This window comes from Lolium perenne, chromosome 4 (assembly GCF_019359855.2).
Source record: "Lolium perenne isolate Kyuss_39 chromosome 4, Kyuss_2.0, whole genome shotgun sequence".
Classification (NCBI taxonomy): domain Eukaryota; kingdom Viridiplantae; phylum Streptophyta; class Magnoliopsida; order Poales; family Poaceae; genus Lolium; species Lolium perenne.
In genome coordinates this window covers 198,773,902-198,786,313 of record NC_067247.2, presented here as the reverse complement: position 1 = coordinate 198,786,313, position 12,412 = coordinate 198,773,902, and the positions used below count along the sequence as shown (strand labels likewise).

The 12,412-nt window shown below is 44.2% G+C and overlaps 2 protein-coding genes across 2 annotated transcripts; one reads left to right on the top strand and one right to left on the bottom strand.

The window, feature by feature from the left end:
- The first annotated feature begins 656 nt into the window (after positions 1-656).
- On the top strand, positions 657-1,565 carry LOC127348885 (non-specific lipid transfer protein GPI-anchored 19-like). The gene is made up of 3 exons (XM_051374752.2): positions 657-1,000; positions 1,124-1,201; positions 1,294-1,565. The coding sequence occupies exons 1-3, from the start codon at positions 679-681 to the stop codon at positions 1,452-1,454; spliced, it is 561 nt and encodes a 186-aa protein (XP_051230712.1). The 5' UTR covers positions 657-678; the 3' UTR covers positions 1,455-1,565.
- Positions 1,566-2,954: 1,389 nt separating this feature from the next.
- LOC127295196 (pentatricopeptide repeat-containing protein At4g14820) lies at positions 2,955-5,852 on the bottom strand. Its single transcript, XM_051325096.1, has 3 exons — positions 5,401-5,852; positions 3,367-4,756; positions 2,955-3,273 (listed from the first exon to the last, which is right to left on the bottom strand). The coding sequence occupies exons 1-2, from the start codon at positions 5,838-5,840 to the stop codon at positions 3,550-3,552; spliced, it is 1,647 nt and encodes a 548-aa protein (XP_051181056.1). The 5' UTR covers positions 5,841-5,852; the 3' UTR covers positions 2,955-3,273; positions 3,367-3,549.
- Between the last annotated feature and the right edge of the window lie 6,560 nt (positions 5,853-12,412).

Here is a 12,412-nt window from a genome sequence, read left to right as displayed (position 1 = left end):
CAGTTGACTCAGTTTAATTTAGATATCCATATATCTATACACTAAAACGTGTCGAGATATATGCATACCTAGATAAAGTTGAGTTAATTAATTTGAGATGAAGATAGCAAAAACGAGATGCATGAATTTCCTTTTATGCACTTTGTAGTGACGGGTAAAGTACGTACTACCTATGTTCGTAAAAATATGTCGTAAATTCGTTTAAATTTAGATGTATCTAGACATTCTTTAATGCATAGATGCACCTAAATTTAGACAAATCTCCGACATCCGTTAATAGATAAAGGGAGTATGTTGAATAGCATAGAGATGAAGTACATGAGATACATAGTACTCCTCTTGTACATGTATATATATTCCATACTATACGTTATACAAGGCAATCAAAACAAATTTTACCCGTAGAAGAATCGTTTAATCTATTTCAAAAAAAAAAGAATCGTTTAATCCTCAGGGGCCTGGTAAGCACAGGAGACAAGACTAGTAAATTTTCCCGGCACACTCCTAATTAACTTGTCCGTTCCTTGCACGACGCAATGTCTCCCGTTCAAATACATACGCTAAGTTGGTTGATCTCTCCATCCTGCCGACACTGCGCCCTATATAAAAAGAACAGGTGCACCCCCATGCATACTTGATAAGAAAACCTAGCTAGATCCACGAAACATCAACTTGCATATGGCGTCTCCCAAGCTCGCTCTCCTCCTCGTCCTCGCCGCGGTGGCGCTCGTCTACTCGGCGTCGGCGGCTGACGACTCCTGCCGGGACATGCTGGGCGGCCTTGAGGCGTGCCACGGGTTCATGTTCGAGGGCGCGCCGGCGGCCTCGCCCGCGTGCTGCGACGCGTACGGCGCCGTCTTCAACACCGACCCGTTCTGCCTCTGCTACATCGCCAACGGCGTCTACGGCCGGTCCACCGGCTACGACGTCAACGTCACCCACGCACTCGAGATCCCCACCAGCTGCGGCCAGGTCCAGCCGCCCATCGAACTCTGCGGCAGTAAGTAGTCTCCATGCATATTGCATATACTAGTTGCCTCGCATGATCGATCCAACTCTACCTTACTACGCATGTACGTCGTGATTGGTTTTTTTTTTTCTGACCGATCAATGGATCTTGCAGTGCCAGACCTGCAACTTCCTCCCTACGATCCGGCGTCGTCAACCGAGGCATCGTCGCCGTCGCCGGCGCCGGCTTCAGGTAACTGCCGAAACATTGACACCGAGCTAGATCGATGGACGTACTTGCATGCGATTGATGTCTGATCAGAGTGCTTCGATTTGATAATGCAGCTGCGTCAGTAGAACCACCACGGCCGTCTCCTGCGAGCCGCGCCAACAGCGACTTGCCCCCACCGCCGCCGCCAACCTCCCTTGGTGGTCGTGGTTCGTCGGTAGAGATGACCGTCATGTTCTTCGCCGTCGCTGCTGGCATGGTCGCGGCCGTGGCATGAAGTTGGGACGTGGAGCCAGCCCATGATGCGCTACGATCTCACATGAAAATCAAATTAATCCTGTGAAGCATGCTGCCCGTAATGGCGAAATTGTTTTACTTGCAAAACTCTAAACCTAAATTCTGTCTTATGCTTGTGTCTCCGTTTTCATATTAGTTATCGTAAATTTGGATGTATCTATACACAAGATGAGTCTGATACATCCAAATCAGTGACCTCCGAACATATATCAACCATGTATTTCGAAGATATGATTAGAACATAATCAAGGTATTTTTCTCATACTACACAGACTACAACTTTTCTGAGAATCATGTCTTTACTTTTATGCATCGTTACTCTCAGCTCACAGTACTAGATTATATCTCTGTTCTAGGTACACTATTTTCACTCTTGTTTGCATAAAGTGAGAAAATTACAAACCAAGTAAGAAAACTCTGAATTGTCTTCAGCTTACTCGCCTAGTCCTGATACCTCGGGCACACATGCACCTCCCTATGTGGCTAAACAGAATATGGCACTTCAGCAATTCAACAAAGTAGCATCTCTTTTATAAACTCACACCGTTCAAACTCAGAAGTCATCAATTTACGCATATTTCTCACCTCCACCTCCAAACTTGTGAACAGGACCATTTAGCTCCATCAAACTACAACCTGTTTCTATCGGAACCCCATGGATTTTCTTTACTCCCTCACCTTCTGAGCATCACTATAGTTACCAGGTTTTGAGTGTACAGTATGTTTGATCGAAGCACTTGTGGCTCCATCATGATTAGGATCCAACTCAAAATTTTCTTTATCCAGCAGGTGGCTAACAGAATATTCCCAAACAGCTGCTTCTTGAAGAAGTTTAATCCTCCCCAAATTATTCACCGTACAACCATAATGCTCACGTTTGGGTTCTATCCTATGTTCCTCAACCGTACTTCCAAACAAGAAACATCCTTCAACAACTCAACCAGATCGGCAGCAAGCATGCAGCAGACCAACAAATGCCACACCATTATGTTCAGGACCTTCAAGTTACATGCATGCATACGCACTGCAACTCCACACTTGCCTATGTCTAAGGGCATGCATAAGAAGGCCAAAAACAAGTATCTTCAGTCAAGTATCTTCAGATTGCATGTGCAGAACCATATCACCAGAACATAATTTAATCAAATGTTTTCCTCGTATTACTGAAGTAATTTGACTATCTTCAGATTGCATGTGCACAACGATATCATCTGAACATAATTAACCAAATGTTTTCCTCATATTACTAAGTAATTCTCAACGCATACACATCTATATCTTTGTATGCATTGCATGTACATATATTAAACTTAACATAAAAGTAAATACATGATTCTGAAATGCATTATCATGGTGGAGAGCTATGGAATTTTGGCTCACCACTGCTGCCCCGTGAAATACGCACGCCACTAGATTTAAAGTCTTGAAGAAAGGTTTTGGCAGTTCACAGAATTGAAAGACCCAGTACTAATGACACAGCTTAAAGTTAAGGCTCTAGTGCATACTAAATTATCTTTGGTCTGACAAAGAAAACTTATAACCTAAGATAAGAACCACACCATCATCTCATCTCAATACATAATATGAGGAAAACAAGATGGCATGTTCTGTATTAGCATCTCTCAAAGCCCTGAAAAATCTTCACTTAGGGAAAAAAGGGGGATGCATAGCATTCTTTTATGATAAATGCAAATTAGCCTGTTACCTTGCTGCTCAGCTTGATTAAAAACCAAATATCTACAAATGATGCAGCCATAAGAATGAGATCATTGTTGCCCATTTCCTCAGTAAGATGATTCCTGTGAAGAATCATGATAAAAATCATCGCGCAATTAAAATTGTGACAGAGTTCAGAATACAATGAAATTCATAGTGGTGTTCCTCACAATTACCTCAGGTCTGTATGTATATATGCAAAATGAAGATCCCCTTTGAGGAATTGATCAGGCCAACATAAAGGGGGGAGCTTCTCCCTAAGCAGCACAACCATGAATTTTCAATTTCGAACTATACCACCAAGTTATAGAAGGATCCTACAATTTTCTGATGTTTCCACTGTGGAAAGCACCATTCAGCTACACCCAACTGCAGCCTGTTTCTTTTGAAACCCCATGGACTCTCATTACTCCCCTCGCCTCCCGAGCACTGTTCCAGTTATCAGATTTTGCGTGTATCTTCGATAAAATCACGTATGCTCCATCATGATTGGGATCCAACTCCAAAATTTTCTTTGCAGCAAATGCCCCAAGCTCAAGGTCATCATGCATCCAGCAGGCTGATAACAGAGATCCCCAAACAGCCACATTAGGTATTATGTGCATTGACTCTATGAGGTCAACCGCTTCTTGTAGAAGTTTAGACTTTGCCATAAGATCCACCATACAGCCATAATGTTCATGCTTGGGTTCAATCCTATATTCCTGAATCATACATTTGAACAAGGAACGGCCTTCATCAACTAAACCAGCATGGCAACAAGCAGACAACAAACATAGAAATGTCACGGCATTGGGTTCAATCCCTTCACTTTTCATCCGCCCAAAAAGGTTTAAGGCGGATCTTCCATCACCGTGTGTAGCAAATGCAGCAATCATACTTGTCCAGGTGATAACATTTTTTCGAGGCATTGCATTGAACATGTTCAAGGCAAGAGCCAAGCTCCCACATTTCGAGAACATATCAATAAGAGCATTGCAAATGGACAATATCTTACAAAAGCCACGATTCACAACAAAAGAATGGATCCATCTGGCTTTGTCAAGGGAACCGATATTAGCACATGCAGATATGACACTCAATATGGTAATTTCATCAGGAGTGACACCACACTCTTGCATATCTTTGAACATATACAAAGCTTCACTAGGTTGGTTACTTTCAGCATATACTGATATCATAGCACTCCAAGAAACCACATCTTTGTCTGGCATACCATTGAATATGGAGCGGGCAGCCTCAATTTTTCCATTCTTGGCATATCCACAGACCATGGCAGTTGATGATACCAAGTCCTTCCTTTGCATCCCATTGTATAGCTTCTTGGCCATCTCCATTTCCGCACAAGTAGCATACATGTTTATGAGAGCACTACTGAGGCGGGCATCAATAAAAATACCTGAGACAAGTATATATGTGTGGATGATTTTTCCGGATCTTAAATTCCGTGTATGACCACAAGTTGATAGAAAAGTAGCAATGATGACTTGGTCAGGCACCACTCTTGATCTTTTCATCTTATTGAGTAGACGAAAAGCTTCTTTGTAATCTTGAATCTGAAAATAACTGCTGGTTCATATTAGACAGGAATATCAAAGTTATAGTGACAAATGCAAATCAACAAAGAAAAGGAATATTATTTTTCAGAGCTACTTCAGTTAATATTGTTGCCGCAAGCACCTAAAGTCCCTGCACACAGATATGTTGGATAAACATATTGGGATCCGTCAATTTGCATCTTTCCAAACAGATCGTATGAGCAATCAGCAGATGCTGAATTGTACCCTTTCAAAGGTCACCTAGTTGCATTCCTCTGAAACATATCAAGTTATGTTGCTAGAAACTAAGAAAACAAAACTCAAGATGACTTTGGTAACTACAGTATATCTGAGTAGCGTATAATTGCCAATTATGAACAGATATTGCTAATTTTTTATCCAACAGATTCCTTATATGAAAAACTTTTCTGTCGACAGGATCTTGAGATGTGACTCGCAGTGCTGAACTACGGTTCCAACCTGAGAACAAGTAAATACGTAGGACCTTTCTCCGAAAATAAGCATTTATTGACTCAAGTTCTTGGTGTGAAAACTCGACTTGTGCCAAACCGAATAAAATGGCATGAGATACAATGCTAGACAAACTATTACCCGATCGAGTACCCAGATTACAGTAAACAATCGTCACAAAAACGGGATCATGCGCAATACCTGTCAAGCATGACGCCCCAGGCAACAATATCCCGATCCCACATTCCTTCGAACACCCTGCGGGCGTCGCCCACCCGCCGGCACGCCGCGTATGCTCCCACCAGCGCGGTCCCGACGAACCCATCGTCCTCGACCCCAACCCGTACTGCGAGTCCATGCGCGCTCCCGACAGAGTCGGCGCAGCGCGTTCGGGCGGCGGCGCGCAGCAGCGCAGGGAACGCGCGGCGTCCCGGCACGGGCAGGCCGGCGCGGCGGAGGCAGACGCTGGCGGTGAGCGCGAGGACTGGAGCGGCGACAGCGGCTCGCAGAACGGAGAGGTAGGCACGGTCTGGTTCGGGGCAGTCCGCGGGGGGGAAGGGGTAGCCGCGGCGGAGAAGATGGGCGTGGAGCTGCTTACGGTGGCCGGAGATGCTCTCGAGAGGCGGCGCTCGCGCCTCCATTGAATTTTGCGGGCAGTCAAACCCTTGAAGGTAGCAGTCTACTTGAGCGGTTTTTGAGCCGTCCGATGAGATCTTGAACGGCCAGGTTCGATTGGTTGAGTGGTCGCCGATCCAGTGTTCAGAACTTCAGATAGCCTATGGGTGTGCTACGATGCTTCCAAGCCAAGCCACATAAGCATTAACCATCTTGTACTAAAAAAAGTTTCAAGAAAAAAAATCTATCACATTTCAAATTTCAATTATAAATTTGATTTAGATATTTTTAAAAAATGTATAGTAGCATGTCCAGTGAACAATGATATTCAAAATGGAAATTCTCTCTTTTTTCTTCAACTTGTGTCTAGAATTTGTACATTCATTCTTTTGACATGTTAAATGCGCATCTCATACTAGTATATCAATTGAGTAATAAAAAACAATACATTTTTAAAACACTTGTTGATTGTGCTCCTATGGGTGGAGGCTTAGGAATGCGATAGTACCATAGGCCATGAGAGCGCTAGATACGTTCTTACTGCAACTGTCTGCGCCTTGAACAAATCATGTGTAACCAACGTATTATGTTTCTAGTTTGGCCCTTTAGATCCATCAAGTTGATACACTCAATACAAATGTGAAAAACAATGATGTTGTAAGTCGGTCGTCTAATTGTGTTCTTTTGGTTTATTACAATTTTATTATTCTCTAGCTTTGATCTTATAGAAATCTTATCATATTTATCTATTTCTGTTATATTAACAATTTAGTGGTACTGTGATAACTTTTACCCTATTCCTAAACTGACAAGATGGGTCCACATGTTGGGATAACATGTGAAACGATTGGATGAACATGGAAATCATATTTTATGTGTGTGATATATGTGTAAGCTAAGTGGTTCATTGCGGGCGTGGAAGGGGAATGGGGGGAGTCAATGCTAGACGACAACACAATATGCGCAAAATGTTTATTGGGTTGTACACTTATCTCGTCTTTTAAAGTATGATATTATGGTAACATAGCTAGTTACCATAATTATATCTCTTCTTATTTAATAACATATCATATCACCAAAATGCTTAGTTGGCATTGTATGTACTTCTATGTTACTACCCATGTTGCTTTCACTATAAGTAGTCTTATTAAGCTCCATCTATCTCTTTCTTCCACACTTTTGGTGTGGTTCTCTCCCAGAACAAAAATGAAACTATTGCTATGGTGATAGCGAGTTCTTCATATATGCAATCTCGAGAGTGGTTGATCGTCAAGCTTTGCTTTGCACCTTCCTCGTATTTTGGACCTAAATGGCCCACACGTGTTACATGTACTGTGAATAGGTTCTTGGTCTCTTGGAGGAGAGAAGATAGAAGATCGTGGAGTGTGGACCAACTAAAGTGTTAGCGCAATCAACATAACTATATCTAAGCATCTACTATTAAACGAACAAGAGGTTAAACATTTTTTAAGTTTCAATAAATTTTTATACGAAAATGGTGTAAATATGATAAGGGCTAAGCCCAAGGGTGTGCCCGATCTTCACGGATTTGGATGGAATTCGTGGGGGGAGGTGGAAGAACGCGATGAACACGAAGAACGCGAGGGGAATCGTGGGATACAAACACACACACACACACACAAATCGGTTTGTCCTCGTTGGCCCGAACCACCAACTCGATAGAAGTTGTAGGAAAAGACCTTTCGGTAGAAGTCCCGCAAAAAGATCGACGAATCGAAATCTTATAGATCTAGAAGGGTGAAAAGACTAAAATCGATAGAAGTGCAAGCAAAAGACCCAGAAGGTAGAAGTGCAAGCAAAAGACCAAGATTGGTAGAAGTCACCAAAGAGATACAATAGGATTCGATAAGGAGCTCGGGTGGTACAAGATCTAGGATCTATGGTAGGGTTTCCCTCATGGGGCAAGAGCAAAGCTCAGGTTTAATTTCACATCAAGTCTAATCTCAGATCTGAGCCAACAAGGCTATTTATAGTTGGTGGGGCGAAGAGGTAAGTTACAGAAAGTGCTGATTGAGCTGGCAGTAGAGTAGGCGGAAGTTCCGGTCGTCACGGGCGGAAGTTCCGGTCCTGGGGGCGGAAGTTCCGGTCGGGGCCAAATTACTTCCGGCCAACTTTCGGTCTAGTTCCGAAAACGGTCGTTTTCCTTGCAGCATTATCCAGTGTTGTATTGGCGCATTTTCGAAACTAGAGCGGAACTTGGGTGGAAGTTCCGGTGGCCGGAAGTTCCGGTGGCCGGAAATTCCGGTCGCTCGGGGCGGAAGTTCCGGCTGGATGCTTCTTCCTGGGCGCTGGCTGGCATCTGAGAGGCATCTGGCCGGAAGTTTCGGTCCTAGGGGCCGGAAGTTCCGGCTGGAGTGCTGAGTCTCCATCTTCTTCGTTTTCAGCTCCCTCTCCATTGGCTTGGTCTCCATGGCTTGTGTCTTGGTCGATGTACCTGATTGAGCATAGGGTATTTGCATGAAGTAGCATGCCATCCAATGAGGTATCAAATGTATACGTGGAAAGGAGCGAATTCACCTCTTGGTGTATGGCTTGGGCTCGAGCTCGTGTCATTGGGCCACGAAGAGGGCTTGTCGGTCTTGAGGAGGAGGTGTCCAAAGGCCACCCCGTATCATCTCTCCCCCCCCCCCCCCCCGTTGCGAAAGAGTCATCCTCGACTCTATGTTCTCATCATCGCCATGATAGGGTGAGAGGTTGGACACATTGAATGTGTTGCTCACCAAGTACTTGGATGTTGGTATGTCGATGACGTAGGCGTTGTCGTTGATGCGCTTAAGGACCTTGAAGGGACCATCGCCTCGGGGCTTGAGCTTGGAGTTTCGTTCTTGAGGGAAGCGGTCTTTGCGAAGGTGTATCCACACTAGGTCTCCTTCATTGAAGATCCGTGCCTTCTTCTTCATGTTGAGTCTTGTTGCTTGACGAAGGACTTGTTCTTTGATTGTTGCCCTTGTGTCTTCATGTAGCTTCTTCATGTATTGGGCTCGCTTGTTGATGTTCATGTTTACTTGCTCATGAAGCGGAAGAGGAAGAAGGTTGATCGCCGTAGGTGGTTCAAATCCATAGACGACCATGAATGGACTTCTCATTGTTGTTAAGTGCTTGGTGCGGTAGGCGAACTCCGCATGCGGGATGCAATCTTCCCATGCTTTCAAATTCTTCTTGACAAGGACTCGTAGTAGTGTGGAGAGGCTTCGGTTCACCACTTCGGTTTGCCCATCGGTTTGTGGATGTGAGGATGATGAGAACAAAAGCTTGACGTTGAACTTGGCCATTAGTGTCTTCCAAAGGTAGCTCATGAATTTGACATCCCGGTCCGACACAATGCTTCTTGGTACACCGTGGAGTCTCACAATTTCCCTAAAAAACAAAGAGGCAATATGTGAAGCATCATCCGTTCGGGAGCATGGTATAAAATGAGCCATTTTGGAGAATCTATCAACCACTACAAAAATTGAATCATAACCATATTTGGTTCTAGGCAATCCTAAGACAAAGTCCATGCTTATATCAGACCAAGGAGCATAAGGAGTAGGCAACGGTGTATAGAGGCCATAGGGGTTGGAAGTTGACTTAGCTTGTAAGCATGTCGTGCACCGTCGGCAAAGACGTTCCACGTCGCGGTACATTCTTGGCCAATAGTAGTGAGTTGTAAGCATTGCATACGCCTTCTCTCGACCAAAGTGTCCCATAAGACCACCACCATGTGATTCTTCTAAGAGCAAAAGGCGAAGCGAAGACATGGGAAAACAAAGTTTGTTGCCCTTGAACAAGAATCCTTGGTGCAAATAGAAATCATCGATGCCCCTTTCATTAGAACACTTTGCAAAAATTGGGCCAAAGAAGGTATCGGGGGCATATAGGTCCTTGATTTCATCAAGACCCAACACATGAAAATCCAAACGAGTGAGTAAGAGGGTGAGTTTGCGGGAAAGAGCATCCGCAACAACATTGTCCTTGCCCTTCTTGTACTTGATGACATACGGAAAGGACTCAATGAACTCCACCCATTTTGCATGTCTTTTGTTCAGATTGTGTTGACTTTTCAAATACTTCAAAGACTCATGGTCGGAGTGGATAACAAACTGTTTTGGCCAAAGATAATGTTGCTAAACTTCAAGAACACGAACCAAAGCATAAAGTTCCTTGTCATATGTAGGATAGTTGAGGCGTGCGCCATCCAACTTCTCGCTATAGTATGCCACAGGTTTTCCATCTTGCATAAGGACTCCACCAATACCGAGTCCACTCGCATCACATTCAATCTCAAAAGTTTTGTCAAAGTTTGGAAGAATAAGAAGTGGTGCCTCGGTAAGTCTCTTTTTCAACTCATCAAAAGTTTTTGTTGGGCGTTGCCCCACACAAATGGAACATTCTTTTTAGTAAGCTCATTTAAAGGGAAAGCAATGGTGCTAAAATCTTTCACGAAACGTTTATACAAACCGGCAAGTCCATGAAAACTTCGAACTTGACCAAAATTTGTAGGAGTGGGCCAATTGTGGATTGCCTCAACCTTCAAAGAATCAACTTCAATCCCATTGGCGGAAACCACAAATCCAAGAAAAGCCAACTTTCTTTGTGCAAAGGTGCACTTGGGAAGATTTGCAAAGAGCTTTTCGCGGCGCAAGATGCATAAGACTTCTCTCACATGTTGCACATGGTCCTCGAGATTTTTGCTATAAGTGAGAATATCATCAAAGTAGACAACCACACTCTTGCCAATGAGAGGTCTCAAGATGTGATTCATAAGACGCATGAAAGTAGGTGGAGCATTTGAAAGACCAAATGGCATGACAAGCCATTCATAGAGACCAAGTTTGGTCTTGAATGCCGTCTTCCATTCATCACCAATTGCCATGCGGATTTGGTGGTAGCCACTACGCAAATCAATCTTAGAGAAAATCGTGGCACCACTCAATTCATCAAGCATGTCATCTAAACGCGGAATGGGATGGCGGTATCGAACGATAATGGCATTGATGGGGCAACAATCCATACACATTCTTTGCGACTCATCCGGTTTAGGAACGAGAATCACCGGAACCGCACAAGGGCTTAAGCTTTCACGTACATACCCTTTTTCGAGGAGATATTGAATTTGGCGTTGAATCTCCTTTGTGTCTTCGGGGTTGGTGCGGTAGGCGGTGCGGTTTGGTAGAGGGGCGCCGGGTATGAGGTCGATGCGGTGCTCGATTCCTCTAAGCAGTGGTAGTCCATGAGGAAGCTCGTCGGGGAAGACATCTTGGAATTCCTTCAAAAGAGACAACAAAGACGAAGGAAGTGTTGTTACGTTGTTAGTCTCCGAGGGTGGCCCCTTGCAAATGAGCACATAGTGCAATTTGGTGGATCAGTTGTGGTGCACTTCTCTCATCTCACTCTTGGTAGCTATGAGGACACTCTTCATCTCACTCACATATGGCTTGTGGCGCTCACTTTCTCTTTGGTGGGTCACTCTCTCACCGCTCATCTCACTAGTGATAGTAGCTTCATTAGCCCTCACTAAAGCCTTTGCATTGTTCGCAATTACTTGGCTAGGAGTCATTGGGCGTAGGATGAAAGTCTTGTCGCCGACCTTGAAGCTATAGGCATTTGTGTATCCATCATGGTTTTCTCTTTTGTCATATTTCCAAGGGCGACCAACTAGCATGTGGCACATAGTCATGGGCACGACATCACAATCAACGGTGTCTTCATAGGCGCCAATCTTGAAGGATATTGTGACGTTGTGTTGTATCTTCACGTTTCCATTGTCACTTAACCATTGCACATGGTAAGGATGGGGGTGTTTCCGGAGTGTGAGGTTGAGCTTGGAGCATAGTTCGGTGCTTGCAAGGTTGTGGCAACTCCCTCCATCGATGATAACCTTTATTGACTTGTCATTGATTCCGGCTCTTGTTTGGAATATATTGCATCTTTGGTCTTCATTGGGGAGTGCATGGGTTGTCAACACTTTGGTCACCACAAGTGATGGGCTTGCATCATGCACACATAGGACTTGCTCTTGGTCTTCCAAGTCATCATCTTCATGATTGGTTGCGGCTTGTACCAAGGTTTCATACTCACCTTCACTCAAGTACTCCACATCTCCATCATCCCGAGTTATCATAACTCTTGTGTTCTTGCATTCAAAGGATTTATGTCCTTGAGCACCACACTTGAAACAAGTGATGTTACTAGATCCGGTGGAAGCTTTGGAGGACATAGTTGATTGCTCCGGCTTGAAGCTTGTTGTCTTGATGGCACTTCTTGCTTGCTTGGGAGGGTCCTTGGAGGAAATAGCACTTGTATTTTTGATGCTTGAGGAGGTATTTGTTGCATTTCTTGCGGCGAAGAAAGTCTTGGACTTGGCACTTGCCATGTCTTCTCGCACCTGGCGCTCGGCCCTTGTAGCTTGATGAAGTAACTCAACCATGTTTGTGTAAGGCAAGAACTCCACTATCCTCTTGACGGGAATGTTCAATCCATTCAAGAATCTTGCCATTGTTTGCTCTTCTCGCTCATCCACATTGGCACTCACCATGGTCATGTGCATCTCCTTGTAATACTCCTCAACGGACTTGAAGCTTTGCTTGAGTTGAGT